General features: G+C 40.9%; 1 protein-coding gene across 2 annotated transcripts; it reads right to left on the reverse strand.

Moving 5' to 3' along the window:
• Positions 1-144: 144 nt before the first annotated feature.
• On the reverse strand, positions 145-22,637 carry jakmip1 (janus kinase and microtubule interacting protein 1). 2 transcript variants are annotated; one of them, XM_044363436.1, is made up of 14 exons: positions 19,659-22,637; positions 11,605-11,916; positions 10,332-10,664; positions 9,512-9,673; positions 7,879-8,091; positions 7,047-7,160; positions 6,644-6,790; positions 6,203-6,373; positions 4,949-5,008; positions 3,490-3,618; positions 3,037-3,165; positions 2,819-2,902; positions 1,725-1,787; positions 145-530 (listed from the first exon to the last, which is right to left on the reverse strand). In XM_044363436.1, exons 2-14 carry the CDS (start codon positions 11,758-11,760, stop codon positions 348-350), a joined length of 1,944 nt encoding a protein of 647 aa, XP_044219371.1. In that variant the 5' UTR covers positions 11,761-11,916; positions 19,659-22,637; the 3' UTR covers positions 145-347. The 2 variants fall into 2 exon arrangements, with proteins under 2 accessions (XP_044219371.1, XP_044219370.1); XM_044363435.1 differs by lacking the exon at positions 19,659-22,637 and adding an exon at positions 18,340-18,819.
• Between the last annotated feature and the right edge of the window lie 1,498 nt (positions 22,638-24,135).

Here is a 24,135-nt window from a genome sequence, read left to right on the forward strand (position 1 = left end):
TTTAGTGATGAACAACAATAAAATCCCCAAATGACTCGTGTTAATCTGTCCTTAGTGATCCATAAATCTCAGATGGTATTTTGTGGAAAATGTAAACAAAATTGAGAACATGCATGCAAAAATGAGACAAAATGAAGAAAGATGGGATTGGATAGTGAACTTAAATACATTTTTATTCAATTAAAATTATATTCATCTCAACACAACATTCTTTCGTTAAAAAAATATTCCAGTTCAGTGAAGGGGTACGCACACAGCTGCCATGCAAAACGAGGAAACACAGATGCATCCATTGGACAACTCAAAAAGTGTGCTTAAGTGTACAGTATGTATGTCTGTCTGGTGAGTCACTGTATATAGGTTTTGCGTCTGGAGCTGAGATTGTTGTTGTCGCCTCCTGGTGACAGTTTGACGCTGGTGCAGTCTCTTACTTCCAGTTCCAGCACTCTGAACTCCAGCAGCTCATTCTGGTCCCGAGCGTCCTGAACCTCTGCCTGCAGCCGCGACTCTGCCTGCTGCAACGCACACATCTACAGACACACACACACACATATGGATCTTTGTTGCACAAGTACAAAGGTTTGGCGTGTTTTCAATGCATTATAAATACTCTGAAGGTCCTGTAGTTTTTAGTGTATTTATATATATTTCAGCTGGCTAAAGCATCATTGAAGACTACAGTCTCATGTTTCTCCCCTTTTTGGCCAACCCATATTATTGGTAGTGCTTTACCAGCTTTGTAGCCAAGAAGACCGACATATTGTAGATCATCAAGGGTCAGCACTAGGTCAGGGTTTCAAACCTTAAAGGATAGGTTCACAATTTTTCATGTCTGTCTTTATATAACAGTCAGGTGCCTGTATGTACATTAAAATAGTTTTTTTCTTGCTGTAATTATTCCTCCTGTTAACACAGGTCATTAAAAGATCCCTTTCTAATGTGCTTTCAGTGTAGGTGATAGGCGATAAAAACTACAGTCAACGTTTTGTGCAAAATGCAGAGATTTAAATAAAGTGGATATCTTCCATATAAAATCCCACCTTTGTGTTCACCTGGATGGTGTTTCCCTGTTGAGCAGCAGTGAAGAGGATAGTAACAAAAAGAGGGAATTTTGTGCTAAAAAGACTTTGAGAGATCAGTTTTTACACAGACAGAAGACTGTAGATTTTGTCCTCCATCACTTACATTGAAAGCAAATCAGAAAAGGATCTTTTAATCACCAGTATTTACAGGAGGAATGATTACAGCATGAAAACCCTGTTTTAATGTTCATTTGGGCACCTGATGATTGTTTCAAGACAGACTTGAAAAATTGTGAACTTATCCTTTAATACTTCTTTGAGTCTGATCGTAACACCAAGTAAAACTCTCAAATACCAAAAGCTTGCATTGAACGCTTTACCTATTCTCTCATCTTATCTCAAATTTAAATATTAATTTTAGCAATTTTAGAAACTGTTTTATTTACTGTAGGTGAAGTTCTTATATAGTTGTTTGTGTTTCTACTACATTTAACATTTGAGAAAAGTTTGGCTTCTTTTGTCAAAAGGAAAAAAAATATGAAAAACATGTATTGCAAAGAAAATATAATTTGGCACCAGAAATTTCTAATACCCAGTCCTAGTATGCACTAAGTGAACAGTAATGCTATTAGATCTTCATACAGCATCCATGCTGCCAGCAAAGTGGTGCCTTAAAAGTGAGTGTAGGCTAATGAAATCTACCTTCTCGTGAAGTTCCTGGTTCGTCCTGAGCAAGTACTGCTTCTCCTCCACCCACTTTGAGTCCTGCCATAACAACCAAACACAACATCAGCAAGAAATGACACAGGCAGGAACAGCAGAGGAAGAAGACATAGGAGAGAGAATCCCTCAACAAAACAGGGTCTAATGAACAAAGCTGTCAGAAACACAATCAGCCAAATCCAAACCTGCCACACAGTGACCGTCTCCTCTAATTCCAAATGACACATGCAAATGTAACATAGACACAAACAGACAGGAACAGAGTGGCGGTAGCACAAGTTTATTGATCCAGAGAAATAAAGCCCACTCCTGAGATAAAATGTGATGGTGCATTCACAGTCATCAAGAGTTCACAGTGACAGGAGGAACAGAAGGCAGTCTGAGGTGAAGAACAGCAGAGCAGCAAATCCAAATACAGAGCTGGATCAAGCCACAGTGGAACAGGCAACATGCAGTGACACAAAAGAAAATCTTGAGAACAAATGAAGAAATTAAGGGTAGTGATATGAACTAATCATAATAATTTCAGCGTTCTTCATGATATTCAGTGTAGGTGACAATTAATGTGCTCCATGTCAGAATTTCTTTCAATTTACTTAGTTTTGACAAAATAGTCAAGACTTCTACTACACATGCATAGGTTTGGCTTCGTTCTCAGACCAACCAACATGTTTTATGATGACTTTTGTACATATTAAGTTAACTAAAATCAACTTAAATTGTGTATTTTCATACTTAGAAATTGTAAAATATTACTGGATCAAAATCTTTTATACCAAACAATTTCTTCATAGCTGACAGGAAACAAAGTGGTTTAAGAATCCTCTCCGTGGTCGGCAGCACTGAAGTGCCCGATAGGAAACAGAACCAACAACAGGAAGGATAGAGGATGAGGCAGAGCGTGCAGGCACACAGCTGTGACATCACACATGCAGGAAGTGACATCACAGGAATCTGCGGCAGACCTGGTCGGCATAGCGCCAGCCCAGGAGCAGAGCAGCCAGACAAACATGCAGGAGGGCCAGTGAGAGTAGGACCCGTGAGCTCCTGTCTCCGTCCCCCGTCTTTGTTACCTGCCCCCGCTCGACTAGAGCCTTCTCCAGGTCGACGATCTTGGCCTGGCAGCTGCTGAGCTCTGCATGCAGCTGCTCACGTGTCTGTGGGAGAGAGATCGGACAGTGAGGAACTAGTGCGCAAAAAATATGTCACAAGTAAGCTCTGTTTGTCCTAGAGTTGTAAAGACAAAAAGTTTGAGAGCTGATGGAGGACGGGTAAAAGTGACAGTACAAACCCTGGCCTCCCTCTCGGCATCCAGAGAGCCTCCGCTCTGCTCTTGCAGGAGGGCGTAAGCCCGCTGGAGAGCCTGGTACTCTCTGGTCAGCTGACGGAAACGAAGCTCTGACTCTTCACGAGAAACACACTGTGGTATAAAAGAGGGACAGGGTCAAACTCACGCACAAACCTTTACCTTAACCAATTTATAGACCGATCTGTCAATATGTGATCTGTCTCAAACTGTCTTGTTTCTGTCTGGTCAGTTACCTAAATTTTTGTGCAAAACATATTTCAGCTGATAAAATGGCAGACTATTGTTAAGTCATTTGTTATTATTATTCTTTTATTTAACCTTTATTTTACCAGGCAAGACATTAAGAACAGTTTCTTATTTACAATGACAGCTTTATTAGCAGCAGCAGACAGGATGTGTTGGATTTAGGGGAATAAACATGAAAGAATTTCTTACCTCTTCTAAATCTTCCTCTGGAGTGGCAGGCGTACGGTCAGTGAGGTCGGTGTTATAGGAGGTCAGAGAGGACGTCTCAGAGTCTATCGACTCCTCATCAAATCCAAAATATGTCTCCACAACATGCCTCTGCAGAGAGGAAAGGAGGAAAAAGAGGATTGTTAAATCAAATTCAAAAACAAACACAAGTCGAGTTGCCCATTCTATAAAAAATCACTCTGTGCGTTCAGAAAAAACATTCATCCAGATTATATCACACTTGATTTCAGATTAAAGAAATTTCATTTTGAACCCAAAAACAGCCTCTAAATCCACTTCATAAATCTGCTTACTTTTCCATAAACTTGCTTCTTGTTGTATAGTCACTTTATTCATCAAGATCAACGACTTGTCAAAACCAGTTACCGTCATTCTGTAATCAGATCATATCAGATCAAGTCTCTGCATGTTTGTTTACTTCTTTCTTGCTATTAACGTTTCTAACCCCCATAGGGTCCTTACCATCATGTTTATAAGTCATCTCCTGGCAACCAGAGAAGTAGAGGCAGACCAGGGCACACAGACAAATGAAGGAAGAGAAGTAGAGGATGAGGAGGATGTACTCTGTCATGATGCTAGACCGAAAAAACTAAAACCAAACTATAAAGAATATCCTCAAAATGTGTCTACCATTTCTTGGACTATACCAGTCGATCTATACAGTGCACCGCAGGCCTTTCCAAGAAAGTACTGTGGCTTTCCGTCAGACTCCCACACAAAATGGAAAAACAGACAAAGAAGAGTCTGGTTACAATCTAATCACTACAACAGAAAAAGCAAAGAGAGCGAGCTTTTGGGTTTTGTCTTCCAGCTCATGTATTAAATTCTTAAACGGAGAGACAAATTTCCAGGTAAAAGTCCAAGAGCCAAGACGCTGCGCCCAACCCTGTTTCCCCTTTGCCAAGGTGATAAACTGGTTCCAACAAAGGTTGTGGGAGAATATATGTATCATGCAACTCAAAACTCCTCCTCCTAGCAACATCATAGACTCCAAAAAATCCCCTGATGTATTAGCTCAAATGTGCACACACACACGAATCAGAGCAATTATTTTACCCAATTAGACATCCTCTTCTCTTCTCCTTCTGTGTTCACACACAACGAACCACACAAGTGCAACTGCTACACACAAATTCAGCTTCCTTGCTATTTTTGTGATAAATCCTAAACTATTACTACGGACAAAAGAAAATAATGGGAAAAGGATAATAATTTTCCATCAGCTGTGGGAATAGTATATGCAGGATTTGCATATGCTCCCAGCTGTGAAGGATACTGTCGTTATTGTCTCTTGAGCCCAATTAAACACACACAGAGACACACACATACACACACTTCAGTACTTGCAGATCAGTCAACCATAGATACTGCACGGTAGTTGCTTAGCTACAACACCACACCACTCAATTAACACACTTACTTTAGACAGTTTGAGAGGTTTCCTCCTGTTCTTCTTGCTCATCACCAATCGGTCACGTTCCTAAAGACAAACACACAGCCGGTTAACATCTCAACTTTGTTGCTGGAAAGACCAACCTCACATTTAATGTACAGACATGACACATACTTCAACCAAAACTGTCATCAGAACAGAATATTACAACCAGGAGCATCAAAGTCAGAGGAAAAAAAAAGACCAAACTGGACTGATAATTTATACAAAGTGGAACAATATTACAATAGAAATAAAAGCTTGTGGGTTGGAGTTTTACATAATGAGGGCATTTTAGCAGTTTGTGATTAACTGTTTGAGATGAGTCAGGCTGTGATGTGAAGGTAATGAAAATAGTGTGGGAGTAAAAATACAGGTGAATATGAATAAATGAGACATTCTCTGCTGAATTACAGTTTATCTCAACATTTTGTACACCGATAATGTATCCCATCCTACACAATCACTGGCACTCAAAATATGTATCTTATTCCCCTAATTCAATTCTGACAGGAGGCAAAAGGCAGAGATGACCAAGATTTAATGGCTAGCACTTTCACAAAGTGATGCTCCTATTTAGTGATGTGCAATATTGATAAAATCTCAATATTAAATATGTAATTCAATATAATGTAATTGATACATTATGATGTAATACGTTTTCTGGAAAATCATTCGAGTAGATATTAATGAATGAAACAATCAGACACTGTGGCTCGTCTATGGCTAATCCAGTGAAGTAAATACTGTAACTGATTAATACTTCATCATAAACATTTTTTTAAAAAAGCAAATGATGCCATTTAACAATCTGGATAATTAACCACAATGGCTTACACAAAAAGAGTTGTTAAAGGGAGAGTTATGACAGAATAAATGATACGGCAAAATAGACAAATTTATATCTTATGACAGTATATTCTGTATTGACATACTGCCAACCCCTGCCACCATTTTAGAAAAATCTTTGATTATTTTTCATAAAGTTTGAGATATCAGTGCCCATTATAGAAACACTATTAAGGAAATCATTTGTAAAACAATAAGAGTGCAGATCTCTGCCAGGTGTGTCTCCCTTACAGTCAAGATGGTGGCAAAGACAACAAAACATGGGGATTCATTCATCTTGTATTGTGAATCATAACATATCAGGTATGAAATTAATCTTTCTTCACATAATATTAATTTCAGCAGCTTGCTGAAATAAATGTCCAACCCTGGTGGTTTGAGTAAAATCCTGACCTGCGTGAGCTCGTCAATGATGCCACGTTGCTCAGCAACCTGCAGCTTGAGGAACTCCACTTCCTGTTCCTCGTGGGCGTGGCTTAAGTCTGTCAGGGAGCTTGGCCGCTTCAGCTGGGGTTGGTGGGTTTGCTGTTGTGAGGGGGGCCGAGAGGAGGAGGCATTCTCCTTCTGAGAGAGGGAGACGGAGAGAGAGAATCTAATTGATGTTTGTAGAGAGAAATGTTTCATGCTTTTCCTCAAATGGCCACTAGAGGTCCTGTTTCATCTCAGTGACACAAGAAGTACCACAACAAAATCCACTCCTCACCTACTGATAAAAACTAAAATATCTGCTATTTTCTACTAGTATTTAACTCTGAATTTATCTTTAGCTAACAACAACAACATGGAAGTGGGAAACAACAGAGTAAAGATAAACAAACACCGGGTGCCTCTCACCATCTCAGCGTTCTCTCGGCTCAGGTTTTTGAGTTTCTCCTCCATGCGTTGCAGTGTTTGCAGGAGGTCATCATTCTTCTTGGACAGGCGCTTGTTCTTCTCGAACATGGGCTTCATCTGACTCTCTGCCTCTCGCACCCGCTTCAACTAGACACAGGAAGGAAATGGGGAGGGGAAACATTTTAATCTTTAGTCTTGCCTTGTAGTGACAGAATTTCCAGTTTGAGCATGAGAGGCAAGATCCAGACTAGAGGGTTAGAAAATACATTTTGTAATACAAGTTTCATATGCATGTGTGTTTCTTTATATGTTTTTGTGTGTAGTGTATGCAAGTGTAATACTGTGCATGTATTTGCATGCCTGTACCAATGCATGTATACACTTCTGCATGTGTGTTCCTCACTAGTTCATTCCTCTCGTCAGCCAGCAGCGCATTTCTGTCCTCCAGTTTCCTGATGACCGAGTGGAGCTCTGCTATCTTCAGCTGGAACCTCCTCATGTCACGCTCCTCCACCTCCTGGGGAGTAGGGGGGAGAGGAGAGGAGGAGGAAGACAAAAACTGAGAAAGGGGAGAACATGCAGGCAAGGCAGGTCGAGCAGGTTGATGGGAAAGAGGAGGTGATGGGATGAAGTATACACAGTATCACATGCTTCTCATGAATGTATGAGTTGTAAGTGGAGGTGTGACTTGATTGACTGATTGATTGATTGAAATTCTTTATTGACAATATATGACATATATAAATAAATAATATATTCACAGCCTCAACCAGGAGGCATCATATCTTTGTACTGTATTTGTCAAAAGGATAAAATACAATAAAGCCCAAGAGATTATTTCCATTGTGGTCCTTTGGGTGTAGGTGTGTGAGACAAGGAAGAGACTTAATGAACAGTATTGTTGTACGCCTCCACTATGATGGATGTTCTTCCTTGTCACTAAGTGAATAAATTATGCACACAAGTTAGGGATGCACCAGTTCCACTTTTACTCACTGATACCAAAACTAAGCATATTAGCAGACACTTTTTGGCATTTATTTTGTATGAAGATAGTCAAATTTGAAGATAATGAATTCCAGAAAAATATCTATTATTATCTAATATCTATCTAAGTTTAAAAAAAAACTACCCATGAGCTTTTATAAACTCATGTTGGTCAAATCCTGTTGCATAAATTCAATGAATACAGATACAGATTTACAGACACGTGTCTGAATTAGGTGTGCATGTACCTGGTTGTTAAGCAGGTCTCCGTTGTCCCCCAGCCCAGGCACCACCTCTCTCTTTGGGCTGCCATGGTTGTGTCTCTCAGCCTCTCGCACCTGGCCCAGCTGCTCATCAAGGGCTTCCTTCTGGAGCTGAAGCTTCTGGGCGTAGCCGGCCTGCGCCCCGAGCTCTCTCTCCAGCGCACACACCACCCGGTCCTTCGCCTTTATTTCATCCATCTACAGAACAAGAGCAATGAATAGGAACAGGGCGGTGGACGGTTGAAAGAAAGTCCATTAAATCCCAGTTACAGAGCACATTAATATTACTTAATATGCTCACAATAAATGTCCTGAAGTCATTTCTGAGATCAAGTTGTACATAATACATCAAAAACTTTTATGAAATTCAGCAAAAATGAAGCTTGATCCATTTATTTCTCTGGTTTTACAACCAAAGTGTGAATATTCGTTTTACATGGAGATTGTTTTTCCTCTATGTGATTTATGTGAATGTACAACTTTTAACCTCAAGTCCCACATTGTACAGAACTTCAGTCTAACAAGCTGTACGCTCTGATGGCTAAGAACAGAATAAGGGCCTGACAGTGTTTTTGCATTTAAAATATTGTGCTTCAGCTGTAATTAATTCATGAAGCTCTGTTCTTGCTGTGTTCACACAACTTCTTCTGACAAATGCTCCCACTTCTACTTCCTTTCCTATTTTTTCCAACCCCCAGTATTTCCTGCCCTACAATCAGTCATGCTTTATTCATTTACCATTCTGCTTCCAAAATTTATTAAGCCTCCGTGCTCAAACATCCCTTTGCTAACGATAATGCCTGTTATTGCATCCCTATTGTCTGTAATGTAGATAATGAGTAACTGCAGCAGATATACAGAGTTTTATTTTTATATCACACCACACTGCATGCTCCACATAGTGAGATAAAGTTAGAGCAAGATAGACAGAGCAGTAATTAGCCTCCAACCTTCAAACAACGCCGGTTAGATAAACCCTGAGCTGGAACTGAACTTCATCTCGGTGTGTGAGGAACTCTTGGTGATATTCAAATGTGGTCGGGACGGATGAGGAATTTAAAGAAAAAATCATTAACCTATTGTTTTTACTCGTCAGTTTTTCAGCATTTTTTTCATATTCCACTCACTGTGTGCAATATACTCATGGTTGTTTACAGTATGTTTATAAAGTAACTTATTATTTTCTTACTTTTGCCAGTCTTTTAGCATTTGTCTTTTACATTCATGAGCCGGATGCAATGTAATGTTGTTCTGCTGTGCACTTGCCCTGTGTATAGTCTGAATGACAATAAAGTTTATCTTGAATAATAACAGATGTTGAGTTTGTCAAGCTGACCTATCACTGGGGAATAATATAAGGTTTAAAGGGTAAGCTGTGTCTTTAATTATTTAATTGCATAAATTATTAGTGGGCTTCTGTTTGAAGGGAAATGTTAATGTGAACTTATTACAGTCTTTGATTACCAGTGAAGCTTTTTGCATAGTTACTGTAAAGATACCATAATAAATAACGTTTAATTAGATTAGATAATGTCTATTAAGTATTGGTTATCCAACACATCTACTACTGTGTATGTCTGTTATGTAACATCTACGTAATAGCAGCATGTGGTCTCACCAGCCGGCGGATGTCTTTCTCACAATCCCGTTTGATGCGATGCACCTCATCCTGGTGCTGTTGGTAAGCTGTTCGGAGATCAGCTGCTTTTGCTTTATCCGCTTGCAGAGCATTGGCCAGCGCCTCCTCAGCCTGCTTCCTGGCCGTCTTCTGCTCCTGAATCTAAAAGGATCACATACACACATAATGTTCATTATGTACACAAAAAGTAAAAGCAACAAAGAGACCAATATTCACAAGTTTATAAACACTCGTCCTATCCCATCAAACAGTCGTAATGATAGATGCCTTGTTTGTCTGGAGAGGCTACCGTGAAACAATAGCTTGGCAACGGGCTTTTCCACACGGCTTCCTGTTTTTCAGCAGCAAGTTTACAAAGGACAAAGACACATACATCATGCTTTCAGAATGCCAACGTTCCACAAAAAAAAAACTGTTTGTCTTCTAAAACAAACAAACAACACCTTCAGGAAATATTCAGCCCCCTAGACTTATTTCAGGTATGTGATGTTACACCCTAAATACTAATAATACTCATAAAACCAAGACCGCCTACACAATTGACAATTGATTCCAATGGGAAGGTGCTTAAAACATGCTGTGACGTGTGTTCACTGGCGTTGTTGAACTGGGATGCAAATTAAGCTGAGCCCTCTTTATGAAAAGCAGAACATACCTGATATGGTGTAAAACCAGTGTTAAGGTTAATGTTTAAACTGTATTAGGTGATGCAGTTACTACATGTATATTTTTCTACAATCTATAATGATAACTTAATCGATAATACATTATTTTCACCTACATATATGCTACAACATACCTCCTGCTGTAGCTTTATCCTTTCCCCATCAAAAGCCCTCCTGGCCTCCTCCCGGGCCTCTCCGAGAAGAGCATTTTTCAGCTTGTCAGCTGCTCCGTCTCTCAGTGCATTTACCAGTCCCTGAAGCCTCTGCACCTCAGTGTCTCGGATCTTGATGGCCCTGGCCAGCTCGACCTCATGCTGCCGTGCCAGGGTTTCACGGGCGGCTGCGATCTCACGTAGCTTCTCCTCGTGGAGTTTGGCACGCAGGTCGGTGAGTGCTACGGCGTGTTTGTGCTGCTCCAGCTCCCGAGCCTGCCGCTGCTCCTGGAGCCGCTCACGGAGCTTACACACCTGAGAGAGGGACACAGCAGGTAAGACTGTCAACCAGTCAGCACAGTAATGATTTAATTTGCTAGTGTATACTATAAGTCCTGGAAGTCTGAAACAAAATGGATGAACAGCTATCAAGAGGTGGTTCATTCACCAACAGGGAGCAGCATCAAGTGAAGAATAGTAAAGGTTTCTTTGCTTTGAGCTGCAGTTTATTATTTTTTATGATAAAAGGCGGCATTTTTTATGCATTTTAAATAGTTTAACAGGTGAAATCCATTTGAATATCTGTCCGATTGTTCCACCCTAGCTGTCAGTTTTGTACTATATACACTGCTGCTGTGTATATTCTTCCACTCGGTCTTCCACATGCCACCTTGCAGATGCCTTTTATGCAAATTGCAAACATTTTAAGCATAGCTTGCCCCGGTGGGAACTGGACCTCACCCAACCCTGGTACTGTTATCGCCATTCTCCAAGTACAAGCATGAAGGATGTAGAGAAGGACAAAGCGAAGGATGTGTGTCAATCGCTGTGCAGTATGAGAGAGACGGGCCTTTGTCCACGTGGTGTACAATGATGAAAATGTGTGTGTTGCTAAATGTAAAACACCTTAGTATTGAGGCGCTGGAACAAACTAATAACATTTGATGAAAATCAAACATGTGGAACTTTCAAATCTTTAAAATGTATAGTATTTGCAGAGGTATATGCTCTACTGAGTGCAATCACTATTGTTACATAAATGCAGCCATTTACTTATAAGTATCACGCTGAAGCATTTTCAGCTTTGTGACTGTTAGCCTGCATAAACAACGTATAAATAATTCTTCAAAATTGGCCTCACTCTCCTTCCTCTGCTTCTATTGTAATGATCTAAAGGGGAAGACATTCCTGCTGGCACTGTCATCAGTTTTCTGCACCAGACCTCCCCCTTCTTCCTCTTCTTCCTCTCCCTCACCTTGCCTCGCTCCTGCTGCAGCTCAATCTGGACGTCCATGAGTTTGGTCCTCAGCTCCTCGTTGGTGGCCTGCACCGAATCAGCCATCACCTCTGATTTCTCCGGCTTCCTTCCCTTCTTAAGGGGCGGGGCCGCAGAGGGTGTGGTTGATGACATAGCACTCTACCCGCCCAATCAGGACAGACATAGAGTGCCAGGTGTGGCGTGTAACGGAGGAGAGAATCAGTCGCTGCTCCTCCTCCCTGCGAGGCTGACCCAGCACATCATCACCATCGTCAAGTCTACATCATTGCTGGAGGATGCTGAGAGTTTCTGTTTGACAGAGAGAAAAAAAAAGAGAAGAAAAGATGAAAAAAGGGTGAGTGAGTGTTAAAAACTGGGTTACACAAAACTACTCTGCACAATACTTTGGACCCAAGCCACATGATGCGCTACAGCCTGGGGAAAAGTGACTATTTTTGGGACTAACATTTATATTCTGCCCTGTCACCCTCTTCTCTCTAATGTGTACACGTGGATCTAACACTGGAAGCTCTCTGGTCATTTATCATCATCCTATTTCACTCCCTGGGCTGCTCTTATCAGCTCCATAGTGCATGAAAATGTGTCTGGCCACCACAGTTTTGGTCCCTCCCTCGCCTCTAACATTTCCATTTACCCTTCTCTCTTTCTGTAGACTTAAAAAAATCATCCTTTACCTTCTAAGAGGTACTTTAATCTGTTCTGGACCAATATACATAAAAACAAAGGGCTGCACTAGCATCAGCGTAGTCTACTAAACCCCTAGAGAGAAAAACTTATGACATATTAACATTCCTTTATCTCTTTATTGCAAATTCCATGAGCGTTGAGAATATGTACTAATAAAGTCCCAGTGAAGTCTGCTTGGAAAGTTTGAGTTAGAAATCTTTGCTTCATTTATTTCTTCTTTGTCTTCCGTCTGTCTTTTCTTTTGCCTTCTTTTTCCGAAGAGAAAAACAAGTTACATTATTGCGTCAAATAAATCTCTCATCACTGGATGATTTGGTCTTGACTCTGTAGACCAGACAGATAAAGCTGCCTCATTTGATCATCCGACTTAATTCATCAGTGCAATACAACTACAAGACCTTTCCCTTTCTGCACACATAGGACATATTGGAGAGAGTGACCACTGGCATTACTTTCCTGGTTATAAAGTCATCTAAAATGCAAAACCAATAAGGATATGCACCAGTTAGGCAGGAAAACATCCGCTTGAACCACACAAGGCATGGCTAATACAAAAGGATTTGAATTAATGATTAGTGTAATCCCTGCTTCTCCTCCCTTTTTACCCACTGAAAACCAGATACAGCTGTGTTAGCTGTTGTATTTTTGGCTTATTTTGTTTTGTAGATGTGTTGCTATGATGACACACATTCACCGAGGTGAAAGTGGACTCCTCTAATCTCTTCCGGGAATGAATTGTAACCCAGTAACCTTCCAGTCTTTCCGCTGACTATTAAATAAATAATGCAATGATGAGGGAGCTGAAGCATTAAGACCACAAGCGCCTCCATCTTTTCCTACACTCACACATTACAAAACATTCATACAATATACACAGATGGCAGCAACAGTTACCAAGGCAACCCTTGGTCTCTCAAAAGTCTATTCCTCTCATAGCAAGGGATGATGGGAAGGAGGAGTCTCACGGTGAATTTGAGACACAGTCACACATACACACACGTACAGAAATGGCGCGCGCGCACAAAAACACACACACTTGCGTGGTATAGAGGCTGCATATTTGAAAAATACACATACACGAACACTCCATTTTTGTTATCTGGTGCCATCTCTGAGCTGAGGTTGACTGAGAGACAGAAATGCATTGATGCTGGAGGGCAAGAAGGCTTTCTTCCACATAGATTTTCACACAGCACGCACAGTCAAACCTTGGGAACCAGCGGCGAAGGGAAAGGAGACGAATGAGAGAGAAATGGTTAAGCCTGTAAGAGAGAGGAAGAGGGGAGGAAAGGAGTATAAGAGGGAGGGGAAAGAGGGCAAACCACGCAGAGAAACCAACCCTCAACAATCCCCCCCCCCACCTCTCTCTCTCTCCACTTACTTTCTCCAACCTCTCTCCATCCCTCCAACCCCCACTACACTAGCTGGCACAAGTGATGTTAGCGAGCAGAGAGGCAATCAGTGATCTCACTCTCATTCACAGAGACAGAAAGAGAGAGAGGGAGAGAGAGATCATTCACACACACAGAAAGAACTGACACAAGCACGCATTCTTTGAATCTTACACTGAACAACCAGCGACATATTCAGCTGACACACATTCACTCCAGCACCAAAAAGCTCTCGAAACCCATTGACATGAGTAACAAACATGAATTTATTTATAGTCAGTCAATAGACTTGATTCATTCACATGTGACACAGGAAGTTGCACAAATAATTTACACTTGCCAGCCTGCCACTGTTCAGCATGTTTATGCATGCCTATAACATTATCGGAGATCAGGTGTACCCAAGCTGAAATAGCTGATAGGCATGACAGATGGTTTCACTGTTTTTTCCTCATAAGGGAAGGAGGCGTGGATTGTACTGTACATGTAACTGTTATCCACAATGGAAATAAAGAGTGACTCCTTAATTGGTCGGATGCATCATTTTTATATTTATTAGGGCTCCTCCACTGATAAAAATTGCTTGCGTCACAACAGAATCCTTATTTGTCAATAGTGTATGTATCACATGACATGAGCTCAGATGTTGCCTGAGACAAACTTGTGCGTACAGGCAGATACACGTACACAAGCCTCGTGGAGCCACATGTTCCCAAGCTGTCAGCCAGGAGCTAATTCTAAAAGTTTATAGTTCACAGAAAACCAGGAATGTTATATGGGGGACCGGAACATTTTATAGGGGCCTCGAGAAGCTAACGAGCACCTCTAATGTTCACAGAAGCAAACAAAAGCCTGCGCAGGTCATAGATCTGAAATGATCTCATCCACTGCAAGTATAAACAGTTAGCCTTGCTAATATTCAGCTGGATAACCGCAAAGTGCAAACAAAACCTTTCAATAAACAAAACTACAAAAGCAGAGATCAAAAAGTCTTTGTCACCCAGATAAAACTGATATAATCTTGTGTTCATGACTAAATAAAAAAAATCACATGAGTCATCGAAATCAATCACAAGTCAAAGAGTTATATAAAAGGAGTAATAAAGAAAATGCACTTTCAAGGCCTATTTAAATGCAGTGAATGTGGCAGCGACACAATCTGCTTAAACAAACAATGGAGCTAAAGCACTTCCTGGTGACTGCAAGAAAGAAGTGATGAAGAAATTCTGCAGCCACTGAGGGGTTTCACAATTAAACTAATTGTTGCTTAAGAAAGGGACTCTTAACTGTGAAAGTCTCTGTAACAAAATGTGTCCACGAGCACCAACACAGCATAAAAACACATGTTTTTACCTAAAAGTTAGCATAGCACAACCTAGGCAGAGGAACGTACCTGGCTACTGGTGGCTAGTTGGATGCTGTAACCTTAATCCTCGAACAAAGCACGACAAACACACAGGTAGTTTCGTAACTGCTGCGGGAAATTCCTTTTCTGTGAGAAATTATGGGCCCGTATAGGGTTACAACACTTCAGTGTTTGGTAGATGTTGTTTGCCTTTTAGTCAAAGGTTTAAAATGTAGCATATGACAATGTTTGTTTTCTCTTTGTAATGAGAATATCTGTAATGTAGTGGTGAACTTCTTAAACAGGTACATAACTTTAACATACAGTAGGAGACAGTTTTTATCATGTGCACAAAACTGTCCCCCTACCTTTTGGCAATAAAACTGTTTCTTTTTCATTGCATTACATTACATTTCAGTTCCGATAACATTACAGTTTGCTATCACCATTTCAGGTACACTTGGTGGTATCGTTCCTGAAACCATTCTGCCATTTGTCTTTCTGTGAGTTTGCAGCATAGCCTAAGTACACAGCCATCCGACATAAATGTATATATATATGTATATAAATAAAACCAAGCCTTTTTTTTTTCAAATTCATCTCATCATATAGTTATACTGTATGCTTTGTGTCCAGGTTGTTCTCCAATCACTTCAGAAAATACTAGTTTTAACACACCTCGCACTTCCTATAAAATCTGTTAATTTAGTCATCCATTTAAAGTCAAGTGCAGTTAAATAAGTATTGACATTAGTGCAATAACTCCACAGACTTAAAGATGTCCCTGGTGGATATCTTTAAGGCTGTGGAGTGACATGACATGCATTTTTTTTAAATGACAGAGTAGCTGAGAGATTATGATCAACATTCAGTGAGGCCTAGACTTTACATAAAATCCTGATGCACAATACAATTGTCTCAAACTAGCTACAAAAAAGAAATAATCAAAAAAGTTTCTATATTACATTTACTTTTATTAGCTTATTTGTGATCTCATGTAAGTGATCTAATGCACTTTAAACTATTCCTTGTAATAAATGAAGTACAAATATTAGGTAAGCTTAGGTAAGCTTATTACACTCGTACAGATGGACCTCCTCAAGGCTAGACAGACCACACACACACACACACACACACACACGCTCACAGAGTGTCAAACATTAACTAGACATCACTGAGACATGTGGGTCCAATAAATACATAAAAGAAGCTGCAAACGTACGCTCCAGCAGAGACGCCTCACTTCTCTGTCTGGGTTTAAAAATTAAGAGTGAGGGCGTGGACGTACCGAGAAATACTCCTGTTTATATTCTGCACTTTCATTATATATACGAACACATAGAAACAATCTCAATGCAGTCTGATCAGCATCAGGCGTCAGCAGAGTGCAGACTGTCAGAACAGGTCTGGCCACACTCCAGACATCCCTCCACAGTCCAGACACACACACACACACACACACTCAGCAGTCTAGAGATACTCCAAAGACACTAAGAGTCTGAGCAACGCAGCCAAGTGCAACACTAGTGGAGCATATGACCTAAAAACTACTATGCCAGCACAACGATTACAAGGTACTGACCCCAATGACTAGTCAACCCAAACAGATAAACATGAAGTCTCTGTCTCACTTCCCTCTGTTTCTGTCACACACACACACACACGACTGCTTATCTAGCTGCTAGTTTTATTGCTCTGCGTTTAGATCTATAGCTGTATCGATCTGGTCTCTCTAGTCATTCATTACTGGAGATATTATGTGTGACTGTGCATATCACAGCCATGTGTATGTATGCTTCTGCATGCATGGGTGCATATGTGCGTGTGTTAGCGGTGACAGCCTCTCCCCTCTCAGAAAGACATGATAGTGCAGTCAGTAATGTGATTAACCTTGCCTCTCTGTTTCCGACTACACAGCACATCGGTCACTACTGGTTGGCTGTGTATTTTAACCCTCTGGCTCATAACATAAACCACACAGCACAGACGTTTACTTATCATCCGTCTCACCGTCTGCATTAAGCACATAGGACCCTCTTATATCTTCACGAAAGGGTTATAAGGAAGGTAGCAGTGCAAAGAGAGAGGCATGCACATGTGGGTATAGTCCACTGGGATTATCCTTGTAGCTGAACGTCACTCAAAGCTATAGAGGGAAAAATCGGATTATGAATGAAGAATAAGTGGATAGATTAAGTTAGGGAGAGGAGAAAGTGGAGAAACTATAGTATGACATAAACTGAAGATCCAGTGAATGATAGGCATTCATTTATGTTATACCTAACAGAAAAGATTGATAGATTGAGGTCAGAGTGAAAAATATAACATTAAATAACCATAAATAGAAAGTAGGCCCTCTCTTTGTGTCACAAAAATCACAGTTTTGTGCCAGTACCTGCATAAGAGCTATTCCTCAGTTAGTACAATGAGCACAGCTTTGCATCATCACCGTTTTTTTTTTGCAGCATGCCCTGAGCAGGCTGATGGGGCACAAGTGAGTGTGCAACACATGTCGGCTGTCCACCGGGGCAGATTTACGAGCCTCCGGAGCCGCAGAGCTGTTATATTACTGGTAAACACAGCGCGGACTGGCTGAGTGCATGCATGGCACAGGAGTGCTCTGGTAAAAGGGGTTACGCTGGAGATGTTGGGATGGCCTAATGCGATGTGACCAGCCCTCTAATGAGCTGTCAAATGAGAGATTATAGGCTAGAGTGCTGCTGGAGGGAGCGCTTTTATTACCACTGCTGACAGCCCGCCGGTCCGGCTTGCCAACCACACCCCACGGCAAGCAGGCAGGCAGGCAGGCATGCATGCGTGGGGGGCTGCTGCAGCAGCATCCTCCAAGCAGCCACAGAGGTCGGATGTCCTTGCTCTCACTCTGTACAGACTAATGTGTTGGATGTTTCCTTTGCAAAGCACTGACATGTAGCATTTCAGGAGGAGGACATTAAAAAAAGCGGTTGAATATTGATCGCTGGTGTCGTTATCAAGCTGCATACTTCCTTCCTTAGCTGGTTGGCAGAGAGAGGCCAGGTTCTCCACGCAGCATTCACATCCCTGTCAGGGTCGATATGAGGCGGGTTAGGTATCCCCCCCCCCCTATAAGATAGCTCTTGCTCGGACAACCGGTTAACAAGCTCCCCGGCGGCTCTCTCTTGTCGATTCACTGCGCCGTTAGCGGATGAAAAACGGATGTCAGGTGTGTGTCACAGTAGCTAACATCCTCTCCAAAGTCTTACAAACGAGTGTCCAGAAGTTGTCTAGCGATAAGCGAATAAAACTCACCTGAAATGGAGGTCCGGTGGTCGCTGCCTGCCGCTGCCTCATGGGCTTCACATCCAGGAAGGGAGGCTGGGCTTCGGTGTGGAGAAGCTAACGACCAACGGCGTCCACGAACAAACTTTCCTCCTCACATATGACTCATTTCCCAACAGTTAACACCGCTGCTGAAGTTGTATCCTCCACCTCTAATGCTATTATCCTCACAGACTCAGGATTCGGCTACACCTCCTCTCGCGCCTGCACGTTGAAATTGTCCTCCACGCGCGCACACACATATACACACGCGCACACTTGCAGACACGCGCGACGTTATCGGTTCCTATACGTTGCATGCACATGAGTGTAAAAAAAAAGATAAATAAATAAAACGGTGTCGATGCCAGTGTCGACGTGAACGTGGGAGGGGAAAAATACAAGCCGGGCGGGCGTCGCCGGTAGCGTGATAGAAGCGCGACACCTGACTGCGTGTTCAAGAATGACACCGCGCGCGGTGAGTGCGTGGAGACGCCGGTGCGGTGCGGGAGCAACGTACGTCGTCCGTCAGGGGTGGCACGGATAGACCACCACACCAAACTGCTGTCATGTGTTTTTTCTATTTATGTATTTATCCAGAGATATTCGTTGTTACATCTCTGTTAGTTTTTCATAGTGAGCCCGTTTAAAGATGCTGTTTGGTTTTAATGTCTCTGCAGTTCAAAAGAAAAGAAGTGACTATTATCATCTGTTTTTACATCTTAAAACATCTTGTAATCCGTCTTAGCAAAATTTCAAATTCACAAAAGCAATACTTTAACCAGAAAAACTAAATTTCTAATAAATGAAATGCAACAGGAGGGCTTCATTCACACAATTTTTAAACCCCAAAGCCTTAAAGACTCTGTAAATTATAGGCTATGAACTGCTGAGCAGTAAACTGTTGTGTAATAACATAAAAAAGGTACCATACTACCTAAAAAGAATACTAATATTTTATTATTATTATTATTTTTACAGATGCATTAATGTTTTATCCCCTCTTTCCTATGAAGAGCCACTGTGCCTTTTTCCAGGTGTCATGATATCAAGAATTTGTCATAAAAAAGGTTAACCATCATCATCTTCAGCATCACATCATCCAGATTCAACAATATTCCTGATTTTTCCACTTTATATCTTCATCTGTAACAGTGACAGACTTGCTCCGATTACAGTGGGGCTCTAAATCCAGTATATCCATCTGCATGGGACAATATGACTCGTCAAATCATAAAAGTAGGTGAAATAATCTGACGATACGAAAGTGGTGTGAGTGTGACCCAGATTCTGGTGGATGCATTACTTACGCACAGCTGCCTGTCTCTGCCTCTCTACACTGCGACTGCCTGTCTGCCATTCACAGGCAGCTCCGCACACATCACCGCGGCTTTCCGTGGCTGCAGCATATGTAGCCCATTGCTGCAGGGCAACATAGGAAGTAGTAGAAGAAGAGCACAGTCAGGGGATGAGGATCAGTTGTCTACATCATTTCCTATAATGCAGCGGTTGCTCACTGCGATCATCTAGAATTGGACTCCCCATAGGCATTTTTCCACATGGTTTAGACTTGTGCTATTTATATGTGTAGGGGCATATTTGAGTGAGATAAAGCAGACAAGCAAAAGGGGGTGGGGGGTGGGTTTGGAGTATTAAGCAGCCCTCCATTCAGGGTTCCTGCTGAGGCCAGCAAACAGACACCCAGATGGAGCGATAAAGTGAAAAAACATTGAGGTTGCAGGCAGAGAGCGATGAGGAGAGAGAGGAATGTATGGCCTGTTTTGTTTTGGTGAGGGGTTGACTCAGAGAGCAAATGTGTGTCAGCGAGCGGTAATGAGTGTTTCTGTTAATTGTTTTGCCTGAGGTTTTGTTTTTTTTGTTTTTTTACTGTTTGAGGCAATGTGGTATTTTGTGGGTCTCTTTTTTTATTCCATGACTTCATCTGAAAGAACAACAGGAGACTTTTCAGAAGCAGAAAAGGGAATCCTTCTTTACACTTGACGTCACAGTAACCTTGTGACTAGGCCTTGTGATATACCATCTTCAGATAAAAGAACAACAAAAGGTACCTCCAGATTCAGGTGATATTGGTGATGATTGAAGTGTAAAATAAGTAGGAGGTCCTGTGTTATGCTTCTAAGAAAAGGTGCACTAACTAGGCTCAATGTTCAAGTTATACAAGCATCTTAATCACAGGTTTCTCAACAGGAAAAAAACAAAACAATCTTACTCATCAGCAGTGATAACTCTCTCTCTCTCATATATATCTATGATACTATATCTAGTCAGTCAGCCTATTTCCAGCTCTTTGGCCCAGTTATGAGAAACATGGTAATTTGAGGAGTCGCTGGTTGTTTTTTTTTTGCATATCCATGAGAGCTGTCCATAATAAGCTTAGCATATTCATGACTGCTGGCAGATTAAACTTATTATACCTCTTAGAGATGGCATTAGGTATTCAAAGGGGACCAGAGAGGGATAGTGGTAACACACACACCAACAGACACTGAGTCAAACATTAGACACCTTTCAGTCTATTTAAGATATAAGAAAATCACCAAACTGAGCTATTTTCCACAATGTAAACCGAAGTCCCCACAGTCTGGAGTCCTCATGTTGACGTAACATTTTCATATGAATGTAATTAGGTTTCCCAGGCATGACTCACCACTATTAGTCACTGAAAACAATCTGAGCCTGATGTTCCATATCCATCCCCCAATAAAACCTTCATTCATAACATGAACATAACAAGACGACAACATCATGGATAACAGTTGAAAATAGTCTTTGAAGCTCATTTGATTTGTAGAAGCTTGTAAAACATAAACTTGTCTCTGACTTTCAGAGTAAACTATGAGGTGTTTCTTGGAAATACCATGTTAAATGTTCCATTAGCCATTCCAGTACGTAGCTCTAATACACTATTATACTGCCCACACCCAGGATCATAAAACAAGTTGTTTAATTTAGTAATGGAACAAAGAATATGAGTCAACAGAGACGTGTTAGTATTAGTTCATGTGGCTGAAAATGTAAATAAACTGTATTATCAATTTGCAAACTAAACTTCTGACATGATTTAATATTTAAGTTAAGAGTCTGTGATTGTGACTGTAAGTATTGTGAATGACATCCAACTATAAAACCAAAATACTGTCAATACTGGTGTGTATGTTTGGGACATAAAACTCCCAGTACTCACAGCAGTCCTATAATTAGTGCTGCACAGTGGAAAGTATTGTATTGTGTATATTTTTCTGGGCTGCATTGTGACTTCTCTCACATTGAACCTTTGTACATCATGTGCACTGCTGGACGGTGCTGTGTAGTTTTGTTTTTTTGTTGTTTTGTGTGTATGTGTGTGTATTTTTATGAATGATGTATGCCATGTGTGGACTATGTCTTGGATTCTTTCTTAGTGTGTATGTTTTTATTATTGTGTATGTTGCATTTTGTGCACACACTGCAAACCAGCGTCCCTCTGGGATAATAATAAAGTTAATCTTAATCTTAAATCTTAATACCAGCATTGTGGCATTCACAGGATATTAAAGTGAAAAGTTGTTTTGATATCTCATTGAGATAAAACATTAAAAAACAAAACGCTCAGACTCGTGACATGTTGGGACTGAGGGCCATTTGAGAGGTTTTGCATACAGATATTCCTATCCTCCCTTTTTATATGACTTAATTTTCCTGTTTCCCTGCCTCCTTTCCACAGGCCTCAGAATAGCAGCAGATCAATACACAGAGGACAGGCAGCTAAGAGGGGAAATATGCTACGGCAAGGAGAGGAGTTGAGTGCTCCCCACTTACTGTAGACAGTGTGTAGGAAGTGCCAATGATGTGAATACAGGATGTTTCAGTCAGTGGCACAAACATTACAACAGTTGGATTAACTCCACTGGCTGAGAAATTGGGGGAATTTCCTCGATGTGATATCTATACCTGATTGTACGACATCATGGCAGTTCTTCTGGCATCATAACATAAAAAACTATGCAGTAAACAATATTTATGAAACACACCATACCGCTCCATGCAGTATTACAGCCCATTTCCCTGCAAAGTGAAACATCAAAGGTCAGAATAGCTACTGGGCTGCATTAGTGATGGAAATACTCATCTTCACTGCAGTCAATGTCCGTTCTCACTTAACCCTTCTGGTTGCCATGGTTACTGTCCATACCTCCTCTTCTTCTTCCTCCTCCGGTCTCTTCCTGTGGGAGCCACTGGCATCACTGGGGGAGCCCGTGGGTGGGGGCCTTTACTGTAAATACAGGGGGAACTGTTACCCAGAGAGGAAGACATGAGGAGGGTGAGTGTATTTTTGGACTAATGATCTCCGTTCTGTCATTGCCACTGACTTAGACGGCTCGCCAGATATGAGATTGTCGAGTCCTGGAGGGGATACAGAGTCACAAACAAGCAGACTGAAGTTGAAAGATTGTAGTCAGACCAGCTCGTTTCAACTTCAATCACCTAAGTAATGACCACATGGGGAAAAAAATTGCACGTGTCAAGCAGGGGCATGTGTAGCCCACCTAGGAGATTTGAATAATCAAAAGATTTGGACTCATAACAAGCTCATTATTACAAATATCTATCTTGAGCTGTTTTGCCTGGATGAGAATTGCGTCTGTGAGCATGTGCGTCTAAGCCCATTTAAAGGACAGATTGCCTAATATAGATTGAATGTGTGCATGTGAAAGACCAAAAACCAGTATAAGGGTCCTGCTTATCCTCTCAACTGGATTGCGTTAATCTACTAATCGAGAGCCATTTACATAACTGCTTCAGTGCAGCTGCAGTTAAGCAATTACTGACCCCATTTCATTTGTTTCCCACCCTGTGTTATCTACTTTCATTTCCAGACTTGAACTTTAATCTCAGTCTTTCCCCTGAGTCCTTCTCTTTACAAGTCCTTTTAGTGTCTGCTTGCTTTCCCCCTTTGCCTGGGCGCCCCTCTTCTGAACTTTAATGTTTTCCTTTCCCAGTGTGCCTGATGGCAAGTTGCTCTGTATGTGTGCAAGAAGCTACACTACAAACGATCAGCAACTTCTGTTTGGGCTAGGGTTGTCAGAGAATAAAACTTGCAGTAAATGTTACACTCAAATCATAGATTTAGAGGCAGGTTTTTACAATAAACCTTTAAGGAAATCAGATCTTATAGTTATACTTTTTTAAACTATCCTATACTTTTGTAAAATAATGATAATAATTTTAAATTCTTATGATTTTAGCATATTATAGCCTAATTATTTTAGCGTATTATAGCCTATTCCCAGAGTCAATGTGATGCCCTCAGAGCCCCCCCTAATTTCATTGACCAAAAATCATATAAGCTATTTCTTTATGACATTTATCTAAACAATAGTGAAAAACAATAAAAATAGAATGCAGAATTATAGCTTATTATATAATATTGTACCTTATATCCGATATGTTGAAGATAAAAAAAAACAAACAAAAGACAAAAAAGCACAATGACAGATTCAATTTGAAATGTTTTAAATAGTTTAGTACGACTGTCTTGAAGGAAAATAGTAAACGTGTGAATGAAAAGCGACCGTTTGCGAATGAAAACAACATATCATGTGCTGCCATCTCCTGGTGGTGAGATGATAATACATAGCGAACAGGAAAAAGACATCGAATAATGATTTACAAAAAGAGAGCACACGTTTAACGAAGCTCACAGCTAAATTATGGACGCATCTTTTATAACTTTGAGCATTTAAATTGATGTAAAATTCTTTTTAAACGGCTATAAATATCTCTGAA

The sequence above is a fragment of the Thunnus albacares genome, chromosome 10 (assembly GCF_914725855.1).
Source record: "Thunnus albacares chromosome 10, fThuAlb1.1, whole genome shotgun sequence".
Taxonomy (NCBI): Eukaryota; Metazoa; Chordata; class Actinopteri; order Scombriformes; family Scombridae; genus Thunnus; species Thunnus albacares.